The following is a 25,096-nucleotide window of genomic DNA, read 5'->3' as shown; positions in this document are numbered from 1 at the left end:
AAATACAATACCCTGTAGCGACCAGTCTCAGGGGCGCTATGTTACCACTGTTTCTCCTTGCTGCTCATGACTGAAGAAAGAAGAAAGAAGGTAATCTATTCTGTTCCTGACCTGTTTCTGTCCTTTCCCTTTCTCTTTCTCTATGTCCCCCTCCCCTCCCTTTGCCCATTCCCCCTTTTCCCCTTCACCCCTCCCCTTCTCCCTATTCCTTTTCCCCATCGCTCCTTCTGCCACAGAGAGCTGATTAGTACTTCAGGAGCAGTCAAAACAGTGGAAGCAATTGGTTCTCCTCGTCCAAAGAAGTTCAGGGTGCAAAAATAAGCCACTAAGGTGATGGCATCTGTATTCTGGGATAAGGAGGGCATGCTGTTAGTGGACTACCTTCAAAAGGGTTCCACCATCAATGCAAGGTATTGCATTCAACGTTTGGCCCAATTGAAGGCAGCTCTGAAGGCCAAAAGGCGCGGAAAGCTGTCCAAAGGAATCTTGTGCCTGCAATACAACGCCTCCGCTCACACTGCCCAAGCGACCACAGCAAAACTGGCAGAGCTGGGCTTCCATCTGGTTGACCACCCACCTTATGCCCCAGATCTAGCTCCCTCCGACTATCATCTGTTTCCAAACCTGAAGAAACACCTCAAGGGTACCAGGGTTTCACACCATTTCTGATGCCATGGCTGCTACGGATGCCTAGTTTGAGACACCATCAAAATCCTTCTTTTTGCCAGGCTTACAGAACTTGGAATACCAATGTAAGAAGTGTGTTGTCATCAGTGGAGAGTATGTGGAATAAATGCAAAGTTTCATCAATTTTTCTCGTTTCTTTCTGGCTAAAGCCAAAACTTATCAGCAGCCCCTCATATAAACTCTATATTTAGAGAAATAAATGTATGGCAGCAGTGGGGTGCTGCAGGGATCTGTGCTAGGACCGATTCCTTATAATCTCTTTATTAATGACCTTGTGGATGGGATTGATAGTAAAGTGGCAGTCTTTGCTGATGACACCAAACTATGTAGGATATTAAAAACTGACCTTGATAGTACAATATTACAAAAAGATCTGGATAAGATGTCAGAATGGACAGATACTTGGCAAATGAGATTTAATGTTGATAAATGTAAAGTAATACACCTAGGACGGAGTAATCCTATAGCTGCATATACATTAAATGGAAGTAAACTCGGGACTACAGAAGAGGAGAAGGACTTGGGTATTCTCATTACAAATAAGCTGAGCAGCAGCACTCAATGTCAGGCAGCAGCTGCTAAAGAAAACAAGATTTTAGGATGTATAAAAAGAGAGATTAGATCCCGTGATCCCAACGTATTGTTACCCCTCTATAAATCACTTGCAAGGCCACATCTGGAATATGGGATCCAGTTTTGGGCTCCACATTTTAAGAAGGACATTCAAAAGTTAGAGTCAGTTCAAAGGCGGCAACTAGACTATTACAAGGAATGGAGGCCGCCCATATGATGAGAGGTTGAAAAAGTTAGATTTGTTTAGCTTATAAAAAGTTGTCTCAGAGGAGATCTCATTTATATGTATAAATACATGTGTGGTCAATATAAAGGACTGGCACATGACTTATTTCTTCCGAAGACAATACTAAGGACCAGGGGGCATTCACTGCGAGTGGAAGAAAAGCGATTCCGGCAGCTAAATAGGAAAGGGTTCTTTACAGTTAGAGCAGTCAGACTGTGGAATGCCGACCACAAGAAGTAGTAATGGCAGATACTACAACAGATTTTAAAGAAGGGCTGGATGATTTCCTCAGTACACACAACATTGTTGGTTATAAATGACTAAAGAGGGCTTTACACGCTACGACATCGCTCAAGTGATCTCATTGGGGGTCACGGAATTTATGACGCACATCCGGTCGCTTTAGCGATGCCGTTGCGTGTGACACCTATGAGCGGTTTTGCATCATTGCAAAAACGTGCAAAATCGCTCATCGGTGACATGGGGGTCCATTCTCAAATATCGTTACTGCAGCACTAACGAAGATGTTCCTCGTTCCTGCGGCAGCACACATCGCTCTGTGTGACACCGCAGGAACAAGGAAGGTCTCCTTACCTGCCTCCCGGCCACAATGCGGAAGGAAGGGGGTGGGCGGGATTTTTGGCCCGCTCATCTCCGCCCCTCCACTTCTATTGGACGGCGGTTCAGTGACGCTGCTGTGACGCTGAACGAACCGCCCCCTTAGAAAGGAGGCGGTTCGCCGGTCACAGCGACGTCACAGGGAAGGAAAGCAGTGTGACGGGTCCGGGCGATGTTGTGTGACACGGGCAGAGATTTGCCCGTCTCACACAACCGATGGGGGCGGGTACCCAAGCTGGCGATATCGGTACCGATATCGCAGTGTGTAAAGCGGCCTTTAGTGACCAAATGTAGAATTGGTGGAGGAAGGTTGAACTAGATGGACCTAGGACTTTTTTTTAACCTATGTAACTATGTTTATTTAAAAATCATGTTCTACTTTTTCAGGAAAGCCCTTTGAAGACTTGGACATTATAAATGCCGCAGTGGCCAATATAATTGTGGCCATACTGCTCAGTCATAGATTTGAGTACGAAGATCCGACTTTTGTAAAACTTATTAACTTAATCGATGAAGGTATAAGACTCCTGGGAAGCCCATGGATCTGTGTAAGTTATGGAGCTGTACTCTATCACTTCTTGGAGACTGTGTAATTGATGTTGTTTTGTCTATTTTCTTCCTTTTATTGCAAATAACATGGAGTGCACAGCTTGATGAACTGTCCACATATCCAATGTGGGAAACAATTCTGTATCTCCGCTATGGAACTGATACCAGGCAAATTCCAAATTGTTTTCTTGATCTGCTTCTTATTGCAATCTGACATTTTCAGAGCTCCCATAGGCCTCCAACACACATCCGTGCCGCCGGTACGTGTTTGGCAGCTTTTTCACGTACCGGCGGCACGGAGACCCATGGACCTATGTTGTCATTATTGTTTGGACACACATAAGTATTTTGGAATGGAACGTGTGTCTGTTCCGTACTTAGGTGCGTCCTCACGCTGACATGTCCACGTATTCTCCAGCATCACGGGTGTCACACGGCCCGCACCCGTACCACACGGATGTAGTGTGGATGCGGTTCCGTGTGACACATGCCGGAGAACACGTGTCAGTAATTTAAAAATAAAAAAAAACACATACTCACCTCCACCAGCCCCGCAGATTCTACTGCTGCAACCTGTTCCTGCCAGCCGCCGCTCATTATGAGCGTGTTAAGGAGGTGGGCGTGCTGTCCCGGGCGCTGATCTCCGCCCATCCGCTCGGCCGGAAGCAGCATCAGCGAGGAGTGGGCGGGGCTGGAGCCGAAGATCAGGACCCTGGACAGCAGCGCGGACCACGTGAGTATATGTGACGCCCTGGACTAGCCAGGGGTCACAGGTAACAACACACACACACCCCCACCCCCAGCAGTTCACAGCAGTCATTCCCAGTGAGACCTGATTTCTTCCCTCGGGTTCAGACAGACACACCAGGTGGGCGGAGTCAGGCAGATGGGCACGCCCACCGAGGAGTCTAGCTGGCCTGAGGCAGAAAACAAGTGCAGACAAGTCCAGGCAGAGGAAGGGAGAGGAGGTGTGCAGAGAGGCAGACACAGACTGGGGCCTAGGTTGGAGCCTAGGACCCTTGTGTAGCCAGTCAGGCAGACGGTAGTGGCCGTCTGCAGGAGCCGGGAAGACAGTCTTGGTGGAACCGTAGGTAGCCGGGACAGGGTGGTGGCCCGTCCGGTACCGAACCGGGGAGCCAGCTGGAAACCGGAGCACAGGAGGAGCGTACAAGAAGGTGCAGGAAAGAACTCACAATACCAACTAGAAGTCAGGGGGAAAACACTGCAGCCGGCTGCGGGACCCGTCCATCCAGCTGTTTGGTTTACCAGAGACTTTGTGACTTTCTGTCTGAGTGAGTACAACAGTGCCATCCGGCACCGCGCCGCGCTGCCCCTGCAACCCTGCACCCCAGCTATCCAGCCTCCCCGCATCACCACCGGGCCCCGGGAACACCAACCCCTACCCACGGAGGGGGGAGAACAACATCCCAGCTGCTCCCTAACACCGCTCCCGGGATCCCCATCACCAGCAGCGGTGGTGCCCATCTTCACCACAACCCGTGGGTGGCATCACGGACTCAATCCCCAAACAAAACTATCCCCTTTTCACTCACGGGCGAGGAGCGCCGCTCGAGTCCCCGGATCCGGCCCACCGCTCGAGCCACCGAGCAGCAGCAGCGCCGGACCCGAGCGTTTAGTGCGAGCGCAGCAACCCGCCGCCCGCGACAACTTGGCGTCACGAACAGTATAGAACCAATCTACTTACCAGTAGAAGTGCGCCTTGCAGTCCCCGCTGGCAGCGTCCAGACGAAAAATTTGAAATTCCGCCATCTTTGGCGCGAAGATTTCCCGCTCGAGCGTCTTCCCCGAGCACTGAAGGCGTGAAAGCAAAGCCCCACCCCCTGAAGATAAAAGCGCTAGAAAGAACCAAGGGAGGGCAGGTGAGGACCTGCCTCATGTAACCGAGGGTATAAAGAGCAGGGACGCCAGGACTCTGCACCCGTCTGGTTCCTGGAAGCAGTAGCTGCAACGGTGATGACGTCGGCTCGGCAGTCCGCCCGGCTGCAACGATTATGACGTTATCTCCGGCAGTCCGCCTGGCCGCAACGGTGATGATGCCGGCTCCGGCAGTCCGCCCAGCCGCAACGGTGATAGCGCCGGCCCCGGCAGTCTGCCCAGCCACAGCAGAGGTGACCGGAAGTCTGCCCCAGATGCGGCGCCAGCCGCCCCCAGGTACCCCGTCTCGGCTGTGGAGCGGCCGGAGTACACCTGCAGAGAGGAGGAGCAGGCCACTGAGCGATGGGGCCCTCGGCAGTTAGCGAGCCCGGTTGAAGCCGGCGCCGAGGGCATCCGAGTGGGCCTGGCTTCTGAGCAGGAGGCAGAGCATGGGACCCATGCCCCGTACTGGGAGTGGCGGCAGCAGCAGTGGTAGCGGAACATGGACGGCTACCTGCAAGTTAAAAGTTGACTGTTTTATGGACTGTCACCCCTGTTGAATGTCCTCAAGTTCCCGGAGGAGGCCTTCTGCACAGCAGGTGGGGGGATGGCAGAACAGTTTAAAGTTGAAGTAATGTGCCTCCCGTTAAGGGAAGATTTCTAGATATGCTTGTTTTATCTTTTTGCAGTTTAAAAAATAAAACCGGTGATGGACGGGCAGCCCGCGGACGGTCTGCATTTCACCAAGGGGGAATGTGACGCCCTGGACTAGCCAGGGGTCACAGGTAACAACACACACACACCCCCAGCAGTTCACAGCAGTCATCCCCAGTGAGACCTGATTTCTTCCCTCGGGTTCAGACAGACACACCAGGTGGGAAGAGTCAGGCAGATGGGCACGCCCACCGAGGAGTTTACCTGGCCTGAGGCAGAAAACAAGTGCAGACAAGTCCAGGCAGAGGAAGGGAGAGGAGGTGTGCAGAGAGGCAGACACAGACTGGGGCCTAGGTTGGAGCCTAGGACCCTTGTGTAGCCAGTCAGGCAGACGGTAGTGGCCGTCTGCAGGAGCCGGGAAGACAGTCTTGGTGGAACCGTAGGTAGCCGGGACAGGGTGGTGGCCCGTCCGGTACCGAACCGGGGAGCCAGCTGGAAACCGGAGCACAGGAGGAGCGTACAAGAAGGTGCAGGAAAGAACTCACAATACCAACTCGAAGTCAGGGGGAAAACACTGCAGCCGGCTGCGGGACCCGTCCATCCAGCTGTTTGGTTTACCAGAGACTTTGTGACTTTCTGTCTGAGTGAGTACAACAGTGCCATCCGGCACCGCGCCGCGCTGCCCCTGCAACCCTGCACCCCAGCTATCCAGCCTCCCCGCATCACCACCGGGCCCCGGGAACACCAACCCCTACCCACGGATGGGGGAGAACAACATCCCAGCTGCTCCCTAACACCGCTCCCGGGATCCCCATCACCAGCAGCGGTGGTGCCCATCTTCACCACAACCCGTGGGTGGCATCACGGACTCAATCCCCAAACAAAACTATCCCCTTTTCACTCACGGGCGAGGAGCGCTGCTCGAGTCCCCGGATCCGGCCCACCGCTCGAGCCACCGAGCAGCAGCAGCGCCGGACCCGAGCGTTTAGTGCGAGCGCAGCAACCCGCCGCCCGCGACAACTTGGCGTCACGAACAGTATAGAACCAATCTACTTACCAGTAGAAGTGCGCCTTGCAGTCCCCGCTGGCAGCGTCCAGACGAAAAATTTGAAATTCCGCCATCTTTGGCGCGAAGATTTCCCGCTCGAGCGTCTTCCCCGAGCACTGAAGGCGTGAAAGCAAAGCCCCACCCCCTGAAGATAAAAGCGCTAGAAAGAACCAAGGGAGGGCAGGTGAGGACCTGCCTCATGTAACCGAGGGTATAAAGAGCAGGGACGCCAGGACTCTGCACCCGTCTGGTTCCTGGAAGCAGTAGCTGCAACGGTGATGACGTCGGCTCGGCAGTCCGCCCGGCTGCAATGGTGATGACGTTATCTCCGGCAGTCCGCCCAGCCACAACGGTGATAGCGCCGGCCCCGGCAGTCTGCCCGGCCACAGCAGAGGTGACCGGAAGTCTTCCCCAGATGCGGCGCCAGCCGCTCCCAGGTACCCCGTCTCGGCTGTGGAGCGGCCGGAGTACACCTGCAGAGAGGAGGAGCAGGCCACTGAGCGATGGGGCCCTCGGCAGTTAGCGAGCCCGGTTGTAGCCGGCGCCGAGGGCATCCGAGTGGGCCTGGCTTCTGAGCAGGAGGCAGAGCATGGGACCCATGCCCCGTACTGGGAGTGGCGGCAGCAGCAGTGGTAGCGGAACATGGACGGCTACCTGCAAGTTAAAAGTTGACTGTTTTATGGACTGTCACCCCTGTTGAATGTCCTCAAGTTCCCGGAGGAGGCCTTCTGCACAGCAGGTGGGGGGGTGGCAGAACAGTTTAAAGTTGAAGTAATGTGCCTCCCGTTAAGGGAAGATTTCTAGATATGCTTGTTTTATCTTTTTGCAGTTTGAAAAATAAAACCAGTGATGGACGGGCAGCCCGCGGACGGTCTGCATTTCACCAAGGGGGAATGTGACGCCCTGGACTAGGCAGGGGTCACAGGTAACAACACACACACACACACACCCCCAGCAGTTCACAGCAGTCATCCCCAGTGAGACCTGATTTCTTCCCTCGGGTTCAGACAGACACACCAGGTGGGCAGAGTCAGGCAGATGGGCACGCCCACCGAGGAGTTTAGCTGGCCTGAGGCAGAAAACAAGTGCAGACAAGTCCAGGCAGAGGAAGGGAGAGGAGGTGTGCAGAGAGGCAGACACAGACTGGGGCCTAGGTTGGAGCCTAGGACCCTTGTGTAGCCAGTCAGGCAGACGGTAGTGGCCGTCTGCAGGAGCCGGGAAGACAGTCTTGGTGGAACCGTAGGTAGCCGGGACAGGGTGGTGGCCCGTCCGGTACCGAACCGGGGAGCCAGCTGGAAACCGGAGCACAGGAGGAGCGTACAAGAAGGTGCAGGAAAGAACTCACAATACCAACTCGAAGTCAGGGGTAAAACACTGCAGCCGGCTGCGGGACCCGTCCATCCAGCTGTTTGGTTTACCAGAGACTTTGTGACTTTCTGTCTGAGTGAGTACAACAGTGCCATCCGGCACCGCGCCGCGCTGCCCCTGCAACCCTGCACCCCAGCTATCCAGCCTCAACCGCATCACCACCGGGCCCCGGGAACACCAACCCCTACCCACGGAGGGGGGAGAACAACATCCCAGCTGCTCCCTAACACCGCTCCCGGGATCCCCATCACCAGCAGCGGTGGTGCCCATCTTCACCACAACCCGTGGGTGGCATCACGGACTCAATCCCCAAACAAAACTATCCCCTTTTCACTCACGGGCGAGGAGCGCCGCTCGAGTCCCCGGATCCGGCCCACCGCTCGAGCCACCGAGCAGCAGCAGCGCCGGACCCGAGCGTTTAGTGCGAGCGCAGCAACCCGCCGCCCGCGACAACTTGGCGTCACGAACAGTATAGAACCAATCTACTTACCAGTAGAAGTGCGCCTTGCAGTCCCCGCTGGCAGCGTCCAGACGAAAAATTTGAAATTCCGCCATCTTTGGCGCGAAGATTTCCCGCTCGAGCGTCTTCCCCGAGCACTGAAGGCGTGAAAGCAAAGCCCCACCCCCTGAAGATAAAAGCGCTAGAAAGAACCAAGGGAGGGCAGGTGAGGACCTGCCTCATGTAACCGAGGGTATAAAGAGCAGGGACGCCAGGACTCTGCACCCGTCTGGTTCCTGGAAGCAGTAGCTGCAACGGTGATGATGTCGGCTCGGCAGTCCGCCCGGCTGCAACGGTGATGACGTTATCTCCGGCAGTCCGCCTGGCCGCAACGGTGATGATGCCGGCTCCGGCAGTCCGCCCAGCCGCAACGGTGATAGCGCCGGCCCCGGCAGTCTGCCCGGCCACAGCAGAGGTGACCGGAAGTCTGCCCCAGATGCGGCGCCAGCCGCTCCCAGGTACCCCGTCTCGGCTGTGGAGCAGCCGGAGTACACCTGCAGAGAGGAGGAGCAGGCCACTGAGCGATGGGGCCCTCGGCAGTTAGCGAGCCCGGTTGTAGCCGGCGCCGAGGGCATCCGAGTGGGCCTGGCTTCTGAGCAGGAGGCAGAGCATGGGACCCATGCCCCGTACTGGGAGTGGCGGCAGCAGCAGTGGTAGCGGAACATGGACGGCTACCTGCAAGTTAAAAGTTGACTGTTTTATGGACTGTCACCCCTGTTGAATGTCCTCAAGTTCCCGGAGGAAGCCTTCTGCACAGCAGGTGGGGGGGGTGGCAGAACAGTTTAAAGTTGAAGTAATGTGCCTCCCGTTAAGGGAAGATTTCTAGATATGCTTGTTTTATCTTTTTGCAGTTTGAAAAATAAAACCGGTGATGGACGGGCAGCCCGCGGACGGTCTGCATTTCACCAAGGGGGAATGTGACGCCCTGGACTAGCCAGGGGTCACAGGTAACAACACACACACACACACACACCCCCAGCAGTTCACAGCAGTCATCCCCAGTGAGACCTGATTTCTTCCCTCGGGTTCAGACAGACACACCAGGTGGGCAGAGTCAGGCAGATGGGCACGCCCACCGAGGAGTTTAGCTGGCCTGAGGCAGAAAACAAGTGCAGACAAGTCCAGGCAGAGGAAGGGAGAGGAGGTGTGCAGAGAGGCAGACGCAGACTGGGGCCTAAGTTGGAGCCTAGGACCCTTGTGTAGCCAGTCAGGCAGATGGTAGTGGCCGTCTGCAGGAGCCAGGAAGACAGTCTTGGTAGAACCGTAGGTAGCAGGGACAGGGTGGTGGCCCGTCCGGTACCGAACCGGGGAGCCAGCTGGAAACCGGAGCACAGGAGGAGCGTACAAGAAAGTGCAGGAAAGGACTCACAATACCAACCCGGGGTCAGGGGAAAAACACTGCAGCCGGCTGCGGGACCCGTCCATCCGGCCGTTTGGTTTACCAGAGACTTTGTGACTTTCTGTCTGAGTGAGTACAACAGTGCCATCCGGCACCGCGCCGCGCTGCCCCTGCAACCCTGCACCCCAGCTATCCAGCCTCCCCGCATCACCACCGGCCCCGGGAACACCAACCCCTACCCACGGAAGGGGAGAACAACATCCCAGCTGCTCCCTAACACCGCTCCCGGGATCCCCGTCACCAGCAGCGGTGGTGCCCATCTTCACCACAACCCATGGGTGGTGTCACGGACTCAATCCCCAAACAAAACTATCCCCTTTTCACTTACGGGCGAGGAGCGCCGCTCGAGTCCCCGGATTCTGCCCACCGCTTGAGCCACCGAGCAGCAGCAGCAGCGCCGGACCCGAGTGTTTAGTGCGAGCGCAGCGCCCCGCCGCCCGCGACATATGCAAATTACCGGTTCTCCGTGTGTTATAGCACGCGGAGAACACACGTGGACCGCATGTACCCGAGACACGTACTTACCTCACGCAACACGCAGGGAAAATACGTGTCTCGCGGCACATGCGTGTTTTAAACGGATGTGTGTTGGAAGCCATAGAGAGAGTGGGGCGCAACCACAGCTTTTTCATTCCTGACAAAGTGCGCCAGGCCCAGCTCTCAAGATAAATGTGGCTCCCAATCTATGGGATGACCTCTGTGTTGTGGATTACAAGACTGAACTAAAATGCTGAAAATAAGACATGCATGGTATCCACTATTACACTTTATGTTAGCATTGATACTTTTATATTTGTTCAGCTATATGACAGTTTCCCAAAATTGATGGAATTACTCCCTGGACCGCCAAAAACAATTTTCAGAAATATCAGATATCTTCATAGATTCATAAGAGCGACATTTACAAGACAGAAGGAAGAACTGGATGTAAATGACCAGAGGAACTTTATTGATGCCTTCCTGGCCAAGCAACAAGAGGTACCATAGCCTTTTAAACAATCATTAGTAAATGTTATGCCACTCACACAGTGCAGTGAGATGTTAGTCACTATGGGGTGTAGTAAAGAATTTGCAACTAGATGGTGCAGTGATCATGAGTGTGCTGCGAGAACACAGGGGAAATTAGACAGGCCGAAGTCAGTACCGAGAGAACATGACTAAACACTGGGAGTAGACAGGAACGAGGTCAGGATTCAGGATGGGGGTCTGGTAACCAGGAGAGTAAGTATGAGACACAATTGATAGGCAAAAATGTAGTCAGGAGGAGGTCGGAGGTCAGAAGCCGGATGGGAACGACAATGTCAGGGGAGCAGGCAGAGCAAAGTCAGAAGACAGTCCAGGGTCATGTAGCCAAGATCAAGTCATAAGACAAACCAGGAACCAGGCACTTACTGCAACAAACCAGGAAATACGACTGTGGCGCCTGTGGGCAAGCCCCTCCCATCACCAGCTTAAGATAGACCCGGTGCAGGGAAACAGTCCATCACAGGAATACAGATCGGCACTGAGACCCCGGCAGGATGTTCCACGGGGAACACAGGCAGATGCTGGTTTTACAGGAAGGTGCAACATCACAGTACAGAAGGCGCACCGCAAATCAGGACTGTGACAGTAATTAAAGGGAATCGGTCAGCAGATTTTTTTATATTTCATTTCATAGCTGCAAAATGTAGGGCAGTGACCCTAATTCCATAGATGTATCACTTTCTCTGCAGCTTGCTATAGTTACCATACAATCAGTGTTTTATTAGCAGGAGATTATCATTAGGGGACTACGTTTCACAGACACAAAAGTCAGGCTCTGTGTAGCCCCGCCCCTCCACTGATTGGCAGCTTGCTGAAGAAGTACAGTTTACACAGGAAGCTACCCATCAGGGTTGTAGGCTGGGGTATACAACGCTCAGAATTTTGTGCACTGCACAAACCAGCTCAGTAAGTGACCCATTTATGGAATCAGGCTCTCTGCCCTTACATCATCCAGCTATAAGATTCCATAGCAAAAACCTGCTGACAGTGTCTCTTTTAGCATAAAAAATTATTATATAATAATAATTAATTTGTATAGCCCTATTAATTCCACAGCACTTTACATACATCAGGAAGACTGTCCCCACTAAGGCTCACAATCTAAAGTCCCTATCAGTATGTCTTTGGAGTGTGGGAGGAAACCGGAGTGCCCGGAGGAAACCCACACAAACATGAGGAGAACATACAAACTCCTTGCAGATGGTGTCCTTAGTGGGATTTGAACCAAGGACCCCAGTGCTGCAAGACTGCAGTGCTAACCACTGAGCCACCATGCCACCCATTATATGAAGTTGCAATGTATAATACCCAATAATGCAGAACATCTGTTATTTTGGCTTTTTTTTAATGATGATTTAATGATAAAGGAGTCCTATTGTAATGATATTATAGGACCTCCAATTCTAGTCAAGAGTTTGCCACCCAGGACAGGTCTCACTGCTTATTTCTTGCTTCACTCCTTTGGGCCAATTTCACATCCTCATGTTTTGCTAACAATGCCATACCCCTTGGTACAACTTTGCAGTAATGGGCTGTGACTAGTTCTGGGCCCCAGCTAGTCCAGGGATCTTTATGTGTGAAGTATATGATATGTAGACTTTTGTCCTCCTCCTTGTCCAAACCTCCACAACCACATTCAAAAAAAGCATATACTCAAGCGCCCAGACTTCAGGAGTTGACAGCGCTGACAACCCTCAAGAACTTATTTTTGTTCCTAAGTAATAATTACTATGCACTATATGTGATACATTATTGTGCCTCATTATGACACTTTATTACACAGTAAGTCATTGATTCCAACAGAGAATACTTCCAGGCAAAAAACAAATCAGCATATTAAATTTTAGGCATGCAAAGGTATAGTATGGCCTCATAGAAGAGGTATGGAGCCACAATACAATCATCTGTAAAAACTCCCATTTTTCCAGTCCTATATACAGTTAAGGAATTAATTATTTGATCCCTTGCTGATTTTGTAAGTTTGCCCACTGAGAAAGACATAAATAGTCTATAATTTTAAAGGTAGGTTAATTTTAACAGTGAGAGATCGAATATCCAAAGTAAAATCCAGAAAATCACATTGTAAAAATTATATACATGTATTTGCATTTTGCAGAGAGAAATAAGTATTTGATCCCTCTGGCAAACAAGACTTAATACTTGGTGGCCGTCCCCTTGTTGGCAGCACAGCAGTCAGACTTTTTTTGTAGTTGATGATGAGGTTTGCGCACATGTCAGGAGGAATTTTGCTCCACTCCTCTTTGCAGATCATCTATATCATTAAGATTTTGAGGCTGTCACTTGGCAACTCGGAGCTTCAGCTCCCTCCATAAGTTTTCTATGGGATTAAGGTCTGGAGACTGGGTAGGCCACTCCATGGACCTTAATATGCTTCTTTTTGAGCCACTTGTTTGTTGCCTTGGCTGTATGTTTTGGGTGATTGTTGTGCTGGAAGACCCAGCCATGACCCATTTTTAATGTCCTGGCAGAGGGCAGAAGGTTGTCACTCAGGATTTTATGGTACATTGCTCCATCCATTGTCCCCTTGACATAGTAAAGTAGTCCTGTGCCCTTAGCAGAGTAACATCCATAAAAACATAATGTTTCCACCTCCATGTTTAACAGTGGGGATGGTGTTCTTTGGTTCATAGGCAGCATTTCTCTTCCTCCAAACACAGCAAGTTGAGTTTAGGTCAAAGAGTTCAATTTTTGTCTCATCTGAGCACAGTACCTTCTCCCAATCACTCTCAGAATCATACAGGTGTTTTTTGGAAAACTTTAGGCGGGCCGGTTGCACATGTGTCTTCTTTTTGAGTAGTGAGACTTTGCGTACAATGCAGGATTTTAAGCCAGTACAGCATAGTATGTTATCAATGGTTTTCTTGGTGACAGTGGTCCCAGCTGTCTTGAGATCATAAACAAGTTTCACTCTGTGTAGTTTTAGGCTGATCTCTCACCTTCCTCATGATCCTGGATACCCCACGAGGTGTGATTTTGTATGGTGACTCCTGATCGATGTTGATTGACACTCATTCTGTATTTCTTCCATTATTTTGCTATTGCACCAACAGTTGTCTCATTCTCACCCAGCGTCTTACTTATGGTTTTGTAGCCCATTCCAGCCTGGTGCAGGTCTATGATCTTGTCCCTGACATCCTTAGAAAGCTCTTTGGTCGCCCATGTTGTAGAGGTTAGAGTCTGACTGATTAATGGAGTCTGTGGCCAGGAGTCTTTTATACAGGTGACAATTTAAGCCAGCCGTCTTTAATGCAGGTAACAAGTTGATTAGGAGCGTCTAAAGCGGGCTTTACACGCAACAACATCGCTAACGAGATGTCGTTGGGGTCACGGAATTCGTGACGCACATCCGGCCTCGTTAGCGACGTCGTTGCGTGGGAAACGCACGAACGACCGTAATCGATCAAAATTACTCACGTAATCGTTGATCATTGACACGCCGTTCTAATCCCAATTATTGTTGCTGGTGCAGGACACAGGTTGTTCGTCATTCCAGCGGCAGCACACATCACTGTGTGTGACACCACAGGAACAAGGAACATCACCGTACCTACGGCCGCCCGCAATGAGGAAGGAAGGAGGCAGGAGGGATGTTCCTCCCGCTCATCTCCGCCTTTCCGCTTCTATTGGGCGGCCGCTTAGTGTCGCCGCTGTGACGCTGAACGAACCTCCACCCTTAAAGGAGAGATTGTTCGGCGGCCACAGCGACGTCAGTGAAGAGGTAATTGCGTGTGACGCTGCCGTAGCAATCACCCCGTGAAGCACCACCGATGAGGGCGGGTGCTATCGCTTGCGACATCGTGTAAAGCCCGCTTAAGTGTCTGTAGGAGCCAGAACTCTTAATGGGTGGTAGGGGATCAAATACTTATTTCTCTCTGCAAAATGCAAATAATTTTATATAATTTACACAATGTAATTTTCTGGATTTTATTTGGATATTCTGTCTCTCACTGTTAAAATAACCTCCCCTTAAAATCATAGACTGTTCATGTACAGTATTTGTCAGTGGGCAAACTTACAAAATCAGCAAGAGATCAAATAATTATTTCCTTCACTGTATCATCTAAATCCAGTCATATTGTTCAAAAGTCATGGACAAACACTTGATAGGATTTTGTTCTTTTGTCCTATTCAGGGAAAACCTGAATCTACCGAGTATTACCACAACGAAAACCTGACGGCGCTGATAGGAAACTTGTTCGTAGCTGCAATGGAGACGACATCAACCACCCTGAGATGGGGACTTCTGTTGATGATAAAATACCCGGAAATTCAGCGTAAGAAACTATTTTTAAACCATAGTAAAACATCACTTGTCTCATTACTCCAATGTCCTGTTGTGTATAAATAAGCATGAAAAGACCTGAGTCTGTCTCTTCCTGGTAGCTGTGAATCCAACCGCTCTAATTATCAGGCCCTTAGATAACTGTATGATTTACTCACTCTACCGGCATCCACAGATAGCTTTAACTCAGCACAACGATGACTTGTAGGAAGACAAGGAGAAACGCTGTAGTTTTCTTCTAGAATCTTGTATTAAGTACAAAGTAAAGGCAGGTGAAAAGGAATAATCTGTACAGGGTTGCAGACATGTCTCTTCAGCAATGGTTCCTCTAGACTAAACTGAGGGAGAAGGGAGGAGCTTTCTATACAGAAGCCAACTAAGGGAGGCACATAGGGACAAACTTCATACAGTCTAAGGCTATGTGCGCACGTTGCGTACAGTCACTGCAGAAATTTCTGCAGCGATCTGAAGAGCACACGTGCACTTCAAAGCGCTGCAGAAAATGTCCGTAGTGAAAAAAAAAAAGCCGATTCCATGCGCTCTGCCTGCAGCTCCTGACATAGACAGAGCAGGGGCTGCCGGCAAAGCGTACGGAAGAAGTGACATGTCACTTCTTAGAACGCGCGCTTCGGGCAGCAGCCGAAGCGCTGCACTCTAAAATGCCACGTGCGCACGGCTCCTGCATAATCTTCAAAGATTATGCAGGGGACGCAGGACGCATGCAGTTACGCTGCGCTACAAAGCGCAGCGTAACTGCATGTAATTACGCAAAGTGCGCACACTGACTGGCTCCTTGCTCTCCTAGCTACAGTACACATCGGGTTAACCCGATGTGTACTGCAGCTACATGTCACAGTGCAGAGAGCAGGGAGCCGCGCACACTGCTTAGCGCTGGCTCCTTGCTCTCCTAGCTACAGTACACATCGGGTTAATTACACGATGTGTACTGCAGCTACATGTGCACAGAGCAGGAGCCGGCACTGGCAGCAAGGGCGGAGGCTGGTAACGAAGGTAAATATCGGGTAACCAGGGAAAGGTCTTCCCTTGGTTACCCGATGTTTACAGTGGTTACAGCTTTCCGCTGCTGCCAGATGCCGACTCCTGCTCCCTGCTCGCTTCATTTCGTCGCTCTCTCACTGTCACACACAGCGATGTGTGCTTCACAGCGGGAGAGCGACGACGAAAAAATGAAGCAGGACATTCAGCAACGAGCAACGACCTCACAGCAGGGGCCAGCTCGTTGCTGGATGTCACACACAGCGACAGCGACGGGACGTCGCTGCAACGTCACAGAAAATGGTGACGTAGCAGCGACGTCGTTGTCGTCGTCGCTGTGTGTGACACCACCTTAAGACTGTGTAAGGAAGAAATAAAAATTGTTGCATTGTTAACTGACATAGGTGATTAATACAACCAATAACCTCAGATTTTCAGTCACAAACAGGTCTACAGATGTGTTTAATACTTCTCATATGGTGCTGCAAAGGCATTGGATTCTGTTCACACAGTCATATGAAAAAGTTTGGGCACCCCTATTAATGTTAACCTTTCTTCTTTATAACAATTTGGGTTTTTGCAACAGCTATTTCAGTTTCATATATCTAATAACTGATCGACTGAGTAATATTTCTGGAGTGAAATGAGGTTTATTGTACTAACAGAAAATGTGCAATCTGCATTTAAACAACATTTGACCGGTGCAAAAGTATGGCACCTCAACATAAAAGTGACATTAATATTTTGTAGATCCTCCTTTTGCAAAAATAACAGCCTCTAGTCGCTTCCTGTAGCTTTTAATGAGTTCCTGGATCCTGGATGAAGGTATATTTGACTATTCCTGTTTACAAAACAATTCCAGTTCAGTTAAGTTTGATGGTCGCCGAGCATGGACAGCATGCTTCAAATCATCCCACAGATTTTCAATGATATTCAGGTCTGGGGACTGGGATGGCCATCCCAGAACATTGTAATTGTTCCTCTGCATGAATGCCTGAGTAGATTTGGAGCGGTGTTTTGGATCATTGTCTTGCTGAAATATCCATCCCCTGCGTAACTTCAACTTCGTCACTGATTTTTGTACATTATTGTCAAGAATCTGCTGATACTGAGCTGAATCCATGCGACCCTCAACTTTAACAAGATTCCCGGTGCCTGCATTGGCCACACAGCCCCAAAGCATGATGGAACCTCCACCAAATTTTACTGTGGGTAGCAAGTGCTTTTCTTGGAATGCCGTGTTTTTTTGCCTCCATGCATAGCGTCTTTTTGTATGAACCAACAACTCAATCTTTGTTTCATCAGTCCACAGGACCTTCTTCCAAAATGTAACTGGCTTGTCCAAATGTGCTTTTGCATACCTCTAGCGACTCTGTTTGTGGTGTGCTTGCAGAAACGACTTCTTTCGCATCACTCTCCCATACAGCTTCTCCTTGTGCAACGTGCGCTGTATTGTTGACTGATGCACATTGACACCATCTGCAGCAAGATGAAGCTGCAGGTCTTTGGAGGTGGTATGTGGATTGTCCTTGACTGTTCTCACCATTCTTCTTCTCTGCCTTTCTGATATTTTTCTTGGCCTGCCACTTCTGGGCTTAACAAGAACTGTACCTGTGTTCTTCCATTTCCTTACTATGTTCCTCACAGTGGAAACTCTCTGAGACAACTTTTTGTATCCTTCCCCTGAACAACTATGTTGAATAATCTTTGTTTTCAGATCATTTGAGAGTTGTTTTGAGGAGCCCATGATGCCACTCTTCATAGGAGATTCAAATAGGAGAACAACTTGCAAGTGGCCACCTTAAATACCTTTTCTCATGATTGGATACACCTGCCTATGAAGTTCAAAGCTCAATGAGGTTACAAAACCAATTTAGTGCTTTAGTAAGTCAGTAAAAAGTAGTTAGGAGGGTTCAAATCAAGAAATTGATAAGGGTGCCCATACTTTTGCACCGGTCAAATTTTGTTTAAATGCGGATTGCACATTTTCTGTTAGTACAATAGACCTCATTTCAATCCAGAAATATTACTCAGTCCATCAGTTATTAGATATATGAAACTGAAATAGCTGTTGCAAAAACCCAAATTGTTATAAAGAAAAAAGGTTAACATTAATAGGGGTGCACAAATATTTTCATATGACTGTATTGCAGAGTCCGACAGGCAACCTGAAGTCTCCTAATTGCTCAGCCTCAGTCTTTTCCACTGCTTTCCAGTCCTGCAGGAGTTAATTCCTGTGGAGTAGTGTGTTCCTTGAGACTCAGGTTGCTATTTCCTAGTCAGCTGTCTCCTCCCTATTTATTATTTAGTAGTCTGTTTTTGCTACTGATAATAGCTTCAGCTTATGTTCCTGTGATTCCGGTCTTTTTGACAAACCTAGTGTAACGTCTGCCCTTGACCACAGACTCAGGATGACTGTCACAGACATACCAGAGCTAGCCACCAAGTCAACAAGATCTCAAGGACTCGAAAACCCTTTAACTCCTGTACAGGGATTTGGAATTACACAAGATCTAGGAGATTGCTGCCTACAGAAGACCACAATCAAGGAAAGAGTGGTCGTAAGACAGGGTCCAAACCAGGAGGCACAAAAAAGGACAAAATTGTCAGGCAGGAGCGTAAATGTGGTGCCCCTGACCTGGTCAAGTGCCACTGAGTACTGCACCCATGCTTGGTCGGTGCCTTCAGGTAATCCAAAGGCTGAATAGGGTGTGTACGCACAGACACATAGTGACCAGGTCTCACACACCATTGACGGGACCCCTGGGCAGATCCAGGAGGGGGCGTGCCTCCACATCCAATCAAGGGGTGCGGTAGAGAGGCTGGAAGCTAGGTGGCAGTGGCTGTAAGGAAAAAGAGAGGAGTTAGTCAGTCTGCTATCTGAGAGCACAGAGTATGTCGCAGAGGAGTGAGGGTCGCTGACACGCTAGTCAGACCCTGTCCGTGTAGTAACCGTTGGCGGGAGAGAACCATTGCCAGCAAGTCGGGCAGAAAGCCACTGAGGAAGTCAGTTGGTCAGGAAGACACTGAGGAAGTCAGCTGGACGAGTACGGAGACTTCTGGGGGCTAGGCACGCAGGGGAAACAGGTTTCCGAAGTAGGCTCAAGTTTAACTACCTACTAAACCTGCCGGTGTGGGGACCACTAGTCCCACACCAACCAACTAGAGTCCGAGTATCCGCAGCAACGAGGTGGCCCATAAGGAGGATTGAGCCTGAAGCTATCCACCTTGGTCCACGCTGCCAGCAAATGGGCCAAAAAGGGGAGAAAAGGCAGTTGCGACTTCCCTGGATGAATCCCACAGCACTTCATGTCAGGGGTTATCCAAAACAAAAAGTGCTAGGAAGGCGAGTTAACGGTTCCACTTATACCAGCCTGAAGGATACCTGGTTCTCTCTTGGTGTATCTCAGCATCGCCTGGGTAGAAGAATGGTACCTGGTATGATGTTTTATGTTAATGCTCCCCTGTATGGGAAAAGTTGTTTTAAAAGTTTGTACTTAACATTTTCTTGTCTTTGCAGCCTGAGGACGTGCTGTTGATAACCAAGGGGGAATGTGGCACCCCTGACCTGGTCAGGTGCCACAGGGTACTGCACCCATGCTGGGTCGGTACCTTCAGGTAATCCAAAGGCTGAATAGGGTGTGTACGCACAGACACATAGTGACCAGGTCTCACACACCATTGAGGGGACCCCTAGGCAGATCCAGGAGGGGGCGTGCCTCCACATCAAATCAAGGGGTGCGGTAGAGAGGCTGGAAGCTAGGTGGCAGTGGCTGTAAGGAAAAAGAAAGGAGTTAGTCAGTATGCTAGTGGAGAGCGCAGAGTGTGATCGCAGAGGAGTGAGGGTCGCTGACACGCTAGTCAGACCCTGTCCGTGTAGTAACCATTGGCGGGGGAGAACACTGCCAGCAAACGGGCCAAAAGGGGAGAAAAGGCAGTTGCGACTTCCCTGGATGAATCCCACGGCACTTCAAGTCAGGGGTTATCCAAAACAAAAAGTGCTAGGAAGGCGAGTTAATGGTTACCCTTATACCAGCCTGAAGGATACCTGGTTCTCTCTTGGTGTATCTCAGCATCGCCCGGGTACCACTTGAAGCACTTGAAAGTGAGTAAAAACCAGTTGCAAGGCACTTTGGACTGAGACTGAATTATTCTGCGACCTGTTGTTCTACACCCACACCAGAGCCCCTGGGGCCAGCCTCACTCTCGGGACAACATACCACCAGACTGCAGATTCCATCAGCCCCAGACGCTTGTTAAAACTGCAGTGGTGGTCACCCATAACCCTGACCACAAACCGAGAGTGGCGTCACAACTCAGATGTAAATATCCTGACATACCTGTGGCCAGAGGTACCAACAAGTGGAGTCCCAGCGGCGTCCCTGCAGGTGGATGGATGTCCCTGGGAACGGTGGGCGACATATAGTCAGTAAATCTGGCAGAGGACTAAACTGGAGATGGCAACGAGGTACAAAACAGCAGGCAGGAGAGTAGTCAATAAGCATGCAGAGGTCAAAACACAGGGATCAGTAGTCATAACAGAACAGGAACCAGACACTAGCAGGAATACAAAACTGTCTCTGGCAATGACCAGCAGACATGAGGGGGAATTATAAGGGTGTGGTGACTTCCCATTGGCTGTAGCTGAATGGTGGCAGCCTCAGCACTGGTGTGTCCTTCTTACCCTGAGGGGGGTGGCTGGAAGACACACGCCACCTATAGTCAGCTACTGGTACTGCAAGTCCCAGGGAAACCCAGCTTAGTGGATGAGCGGAGCCTCCACCCACCAGATACACTGGCACAGACTCCTCTCCTATCACCAGCACAGTCCATGGCAGGAATACAGCAGCGCTTGGTGACCGAAGCAAAAGTCGCAGGAGCGTACTCCGGTGCGGACGTGACACCTAGTCTTGGTGACCAGTAGTTTGCTGTTTGAATGGTGTGGAAGTCTCCATGCTGTGCATTTACTTCCTTCTTTACACTTTATTCCCTCCCATACATGTATACTGTGTTTCCCCGAAAATAAGACGTCCCCAGAAAATAAGACCAAGCAGGAGTTTTCAAGGATGCTTATGTGCCACCCCCACATTAGCAGTCGGGCTGACTCGGATCCGGATCCGCAGTGGCTCGAGGGGTTTCCGGATCTGGGAGTCACGCGGACACTCAAATAAAAAGGGACGTATATGTACGGGGATTGCTGTAGATACTTCGTGACGCCACCCACGGTGTTGTGGTAAGGTGGACTACCACCGCTGCTATTGTGGAGCACCCGGGAGCGATGGAGCTGCAGCTGGGTGTTAACCCCTCCGTGGGTAGGGGTGGATGCCTCGGGGCTCAGTGTCCAGAACACGGGAGGTGATGGCGGTTGGTGATGGTGCGCCGGGCCGGACCGGGGAATGTTAGTGTACTCACTGTTGAATAATTGCACACAAGTCTGTTGGTAAACCAAGGTGTTAGTGGCCGGCTGCCGCGTCCAGGTGTACTCGGGTTCCACACCCGGCTGGTGAACCGATATCCCTTTCTCCGGCACTCTGTAATTTTCCTCACTTCTGGACAACTCCGTATGGAACGGGGAAGCCGCTCCTGGTGTGTTTTGGTTGGGAGACGTGCCCGCGAAAACTGACCCTTGGGATTTCAGTGGGTGTTTGCGGATACCCTATCCCCCGTGGTGGGCTGCCGTTTCGCTCTATCTGGGATAACACTTCTGGAGCAGTGCCTGAAACTCTGCTCCCGGCCTGGTGAATTAGAGAAGGGTTTGCAACCGTCTTCTAACTAAGGTCCAGGTACCCCGCCTGTGCATGGTTTTCGGACCGGATCTCTGCTGTCGGTAGCGGCGGGCTCCAACCCTGTCCCGGTCCACTTTGGATTTCCCGCGACCGGACGCCCGTCACCTTTGGACACGGTCCACTGCTTGCCACCTAGCCAGTAGGCCAGGGCCACTACCCTGGCTACCTGCACTAGGCACAGACTTCAACTCTCTCTGCAGCCTGTCACTGTCACAGACTACCACTCCACTCCTTCTACTTCAAAGTCTCAACCTGAACTCCCAACTTAAACTGACTGGTTCACTCCCCCGGATCCTCAAGACCCCTAGGTGGGCGGTCCCAATCCGCCTGGTCCTGCCCACTGTTGTGTCCTTCTTACCCTGAGGGGGGTGGCTAGAATTTTGTGGCTGATGGGACCTGGTGTAGAATGGTGTTATGTGGGGTGTAGTGTGCTTCTGTGACCACCTGGCGGCGCCAGGGCGTCACACTTAAATATAAGACATCCCCGGAAATTAAACCTAGCCGCGGTCAATAATGAAGTGTCCATGCAGCGGTAAAAAAGTTAAAGACACTGCAGGACACTGCATTATAGAGAGCAGACACACCTTTAAGAAAGAAGAGAGAAGACCCCTGATCAAACTCACCAGACGCCGACCAGTAGTAGTGTACTGCATCAAGGTCCTGCGGCAGAACATACACATCAGATCACATATACACACACACACACACACACAAATACACACACACTACAGATCACATATACACACACACACACACTACAGATCGCATACACACACTCACCACATCCAGCAATATCGCATGCTTCTCGGTGCGCGTAAGGACCTGCGACACTGTTCACTTTGCAGTGAGCTTCCAGGACCTGCATCACATGTCCGGAAGCACGTGGTATCTCAGAATGTTGTGAGTGTGTGCGCACAATTGTACAGGTATGTGCAAAATCGTGTGTGTGTGAGTGTATGCGATCGGATTTGTGAGTGTATGCTGTCTGATGTGTGAGTGTGTGTTCTGATGTGTGTGTGTCGGCAAGAGGCAGAAGATAACGGCATGCAGCACAGCTGCCTGGAGTGCCTACCGGACATCACAGGGAGGAATGATGTGAATCTGATGTGTGTGTGTGTGTGTATGCTATCTGATGTGTGTGTGTTTGTGTGTGTGTATGCTATCTGATGTGTGTGTGTGTGTATGCTATCTGATGTGTGTGTGTGCGTGCACTGATTTGTGTGTGAGTGTGCGTGTATGTGTGACGCCCTGGACTAGCCAGGTAGTCACAGTTAGGCCCTTGCACTACACCCATCCCCAAATAAGGTGATAGCAGCCAACCTATTAAACCCTGGTCACCTCCCTCTGGGTTTGATGTTCACACCATGGGGGCGGAGCCAGGCAGTTGGCCACGCCCCCAGGAGTTCACATGCCCAGAGGCAGGAAAAACTAAGCAGATTTGTTAGGACAGTAGTGTGTGAGAAGTAAAATCTGTCAGTGTCCTGGGTAGGCGCCTGGGCACTTTGACTAGGAGGCAGATGGTGGTGGCCATCTGCAGGAGCCAGGAAGACAGCCCGGTGGAACCGTAGGTAGCCGGGACAGGGCAGTGGCCTGCCGGTACCGAATTGGGGAACCAGCTGGAAACCGGAGCACAAGTGGGGGTACTCAGACCCTGAAACGCGGTCCCGAATCTACCGGACCCCGTTAATTAACTGATTGAGGTCTGGACTTTAGGTCCTTTCCCACCCAAAGTCCCGAAAGAAGGCAACAGCCCACCGATTCCGGATAACGGCCACCGCCAAGGGCCAAGAGATCCAATGGGCCAGCGCCTTCGGGCAACGAGCTCTCCCGACGTACACGCCGGGGAGCGGGACTCCCGTCGCTGAAGCGCGGTTATCGAATTCTACAAAAAGGTGCAGCAGAAGACGGACACCATCAACCGTTTTGGGGACCAAAGTGACCGGCTGCGGGCACCGACTATCCATCGTTTGGTTTACCAGAGACTCCTGTGTGTTTGTCCGAGTGAGTACCACTGGGCCTGCGGGCCACGCACCAACACTGCACCACATCAACCGGGTCCCGGGGCCACCACCCCCTGCCCACGGAGGGGTTAACATCACAAGCTGCCCCCCAACATCTCCCCCGGGGTGCCCAGTAACCGGCAGCGGTGGTGCCTACATTCACCACAACCCGTGGGTGGCGTCACGAACTCTAAACCTAAACAAAAAACCCCCGCTCAACACGCCAGCCCCCTTACAGAGCGGCGTGACCCCCGGTCCGGAGGCGCTCGAGCCACCAACACACGAGCCCGGATCCGAGCGGCTCGGCTGCAGCCAAGCGCGGGGCGGTGCACATCGACTCTTCTGGCATCACAAACAGGATCGAGCCAGTCCACTTACCTTTGGAAGTGCGCCTTGAAGTCAGCGGTGATACGTTACAAAAATTGCAGAATCAGCCATCTTGCCGCCATATTGTGGCGCGAAGTTTCCCGCCTAAGCCGTCTTCCCCGAAGAAAGAGCGAGAAAGCGAAGCCCCGCCCCCTGGGAACAGAGAGTGTCGGAGAGCGCGCGGTTGCAAAAGAAGCCGTGCAGAAGGTGTGCTGTGAAAAGACCAAGGGGGGGACGGAGAAAAGATGTCCGCGCCCAACATGGATGGAGACGGAGCGCCGGCTGCGAGAGCAGCGGCACCCAATGATGGGAACGTGGCGGCCCTCGCTCCGGTCGCACGAGCAGGGGACGCCACGGGTCCGGCGGTCGCCCAGGTAATGCCGATTTCCTTGCCCTACGTGCCCAATGCTACCTGGCTACTAGTGATGAGCGAGTACGCTTGTCACTACTCGGTACTCGCACGAGTATCACTGTACTCGCGCTACTCGGCGGGTACCGAGTAATTTCGCGATACTCGTGCTGTACTCGTGGTCATCATCCCTGCATGTTGGCGCTCTTTTGAGAACCAGCCCTCATGCAGGGATTGGCTGGTAGACCACTGCAATGCCACAACCCTGTTAGTTGTTTATACCGTTTATACCGGCGGGCGCACTGTGCTCTGCACACAGCCATCTCGTATTCCCTGCTTTCCTCGCCCACAGGCGCCTATGATTGGTTGCAGTGAGACACGCCACCACGCTGAGTGACATGTGTCTCACTGCACCCAATCACAGCAGCCGGTGGGCGTGTCTATACTGTGCAGTGAAATAAATAATTAAATAATTAAAGAAACCGGCGTGCGGTCCCCCCAATTTTAATACCAGCCAGATAAAGCCATATGGCTGAAGGCTGGTATTCTCAGGATGGGGAGCCCCACGTTATGGGGAGCCCCCCAGACTAACAATATCAGTCAGCAGCCGCCCAGAATTGCCGCATACATTAGATGCGACAGTTCTGGGACTGTACTCGGCTCTTCCCGAATTGCCCTGATGCGTTGGCAAATCGGGGTAATAAGGAGTTAATGGCAGCCCATAGCTGCCACTAAATCCTAGAGTAATCATGTCAGGCGTCTCCCCGAGAAACC

At 51.4% G+C, this 25,096-nt stretch overlaps 1 protein-coding gene across 2 annotated transcripts in view; it reads left to right on the top strand.

The window, feature by feature from the left end:
• LOC142297017 (cytochrome P450 2B11-like) overlaps positions 1-25,096 on the top strand; it is a 202,200-nt gene that overhangs the window by 62,818 nt on the left and 114,286 nt on the right. The window contains exons 5-7 of one of the 2 annotated variants that reach the window (XM_075341226.1): positions 2,492-2,652; positions 10,298-10,474; positions 14,676-14,817. In XM_075341226.1, the coding sequence (XP_075197341.1) occupies positions 2,492-2,652; positions 10,298-10,474; positions 14,676-14,817 (480 nt within the window). The remainder of the gene's footprint in view (positions 1-2,491; positions 2,653-10,297; positions 10,475-14,675; positions 14,818-25,096) is intronic. The other variant, XM_075341227.1, reaches the window with a different exon arrangement.

This window comes from Anomaloglossus baeobatrachus, chromosome 3 (genome assembly GCF_048569485.1).
Source record: "Anomaloglossus baeobatrachus isolate aAnoBae1 chromosome 3, aAnoBae1.hap1, whole genome shotgun sequence".
Classification (NCBI taxonomy): domain Eukaryota; kingdom Metazoa; phylum Chordata; class Amphibia; order Anura; family Aromobatidae; genus Anomaloglossus; species Anomaloglossus baeobatrachus.
This window is presented reverse-complemented; position numbering and strand designations above follow the sequence as displayed.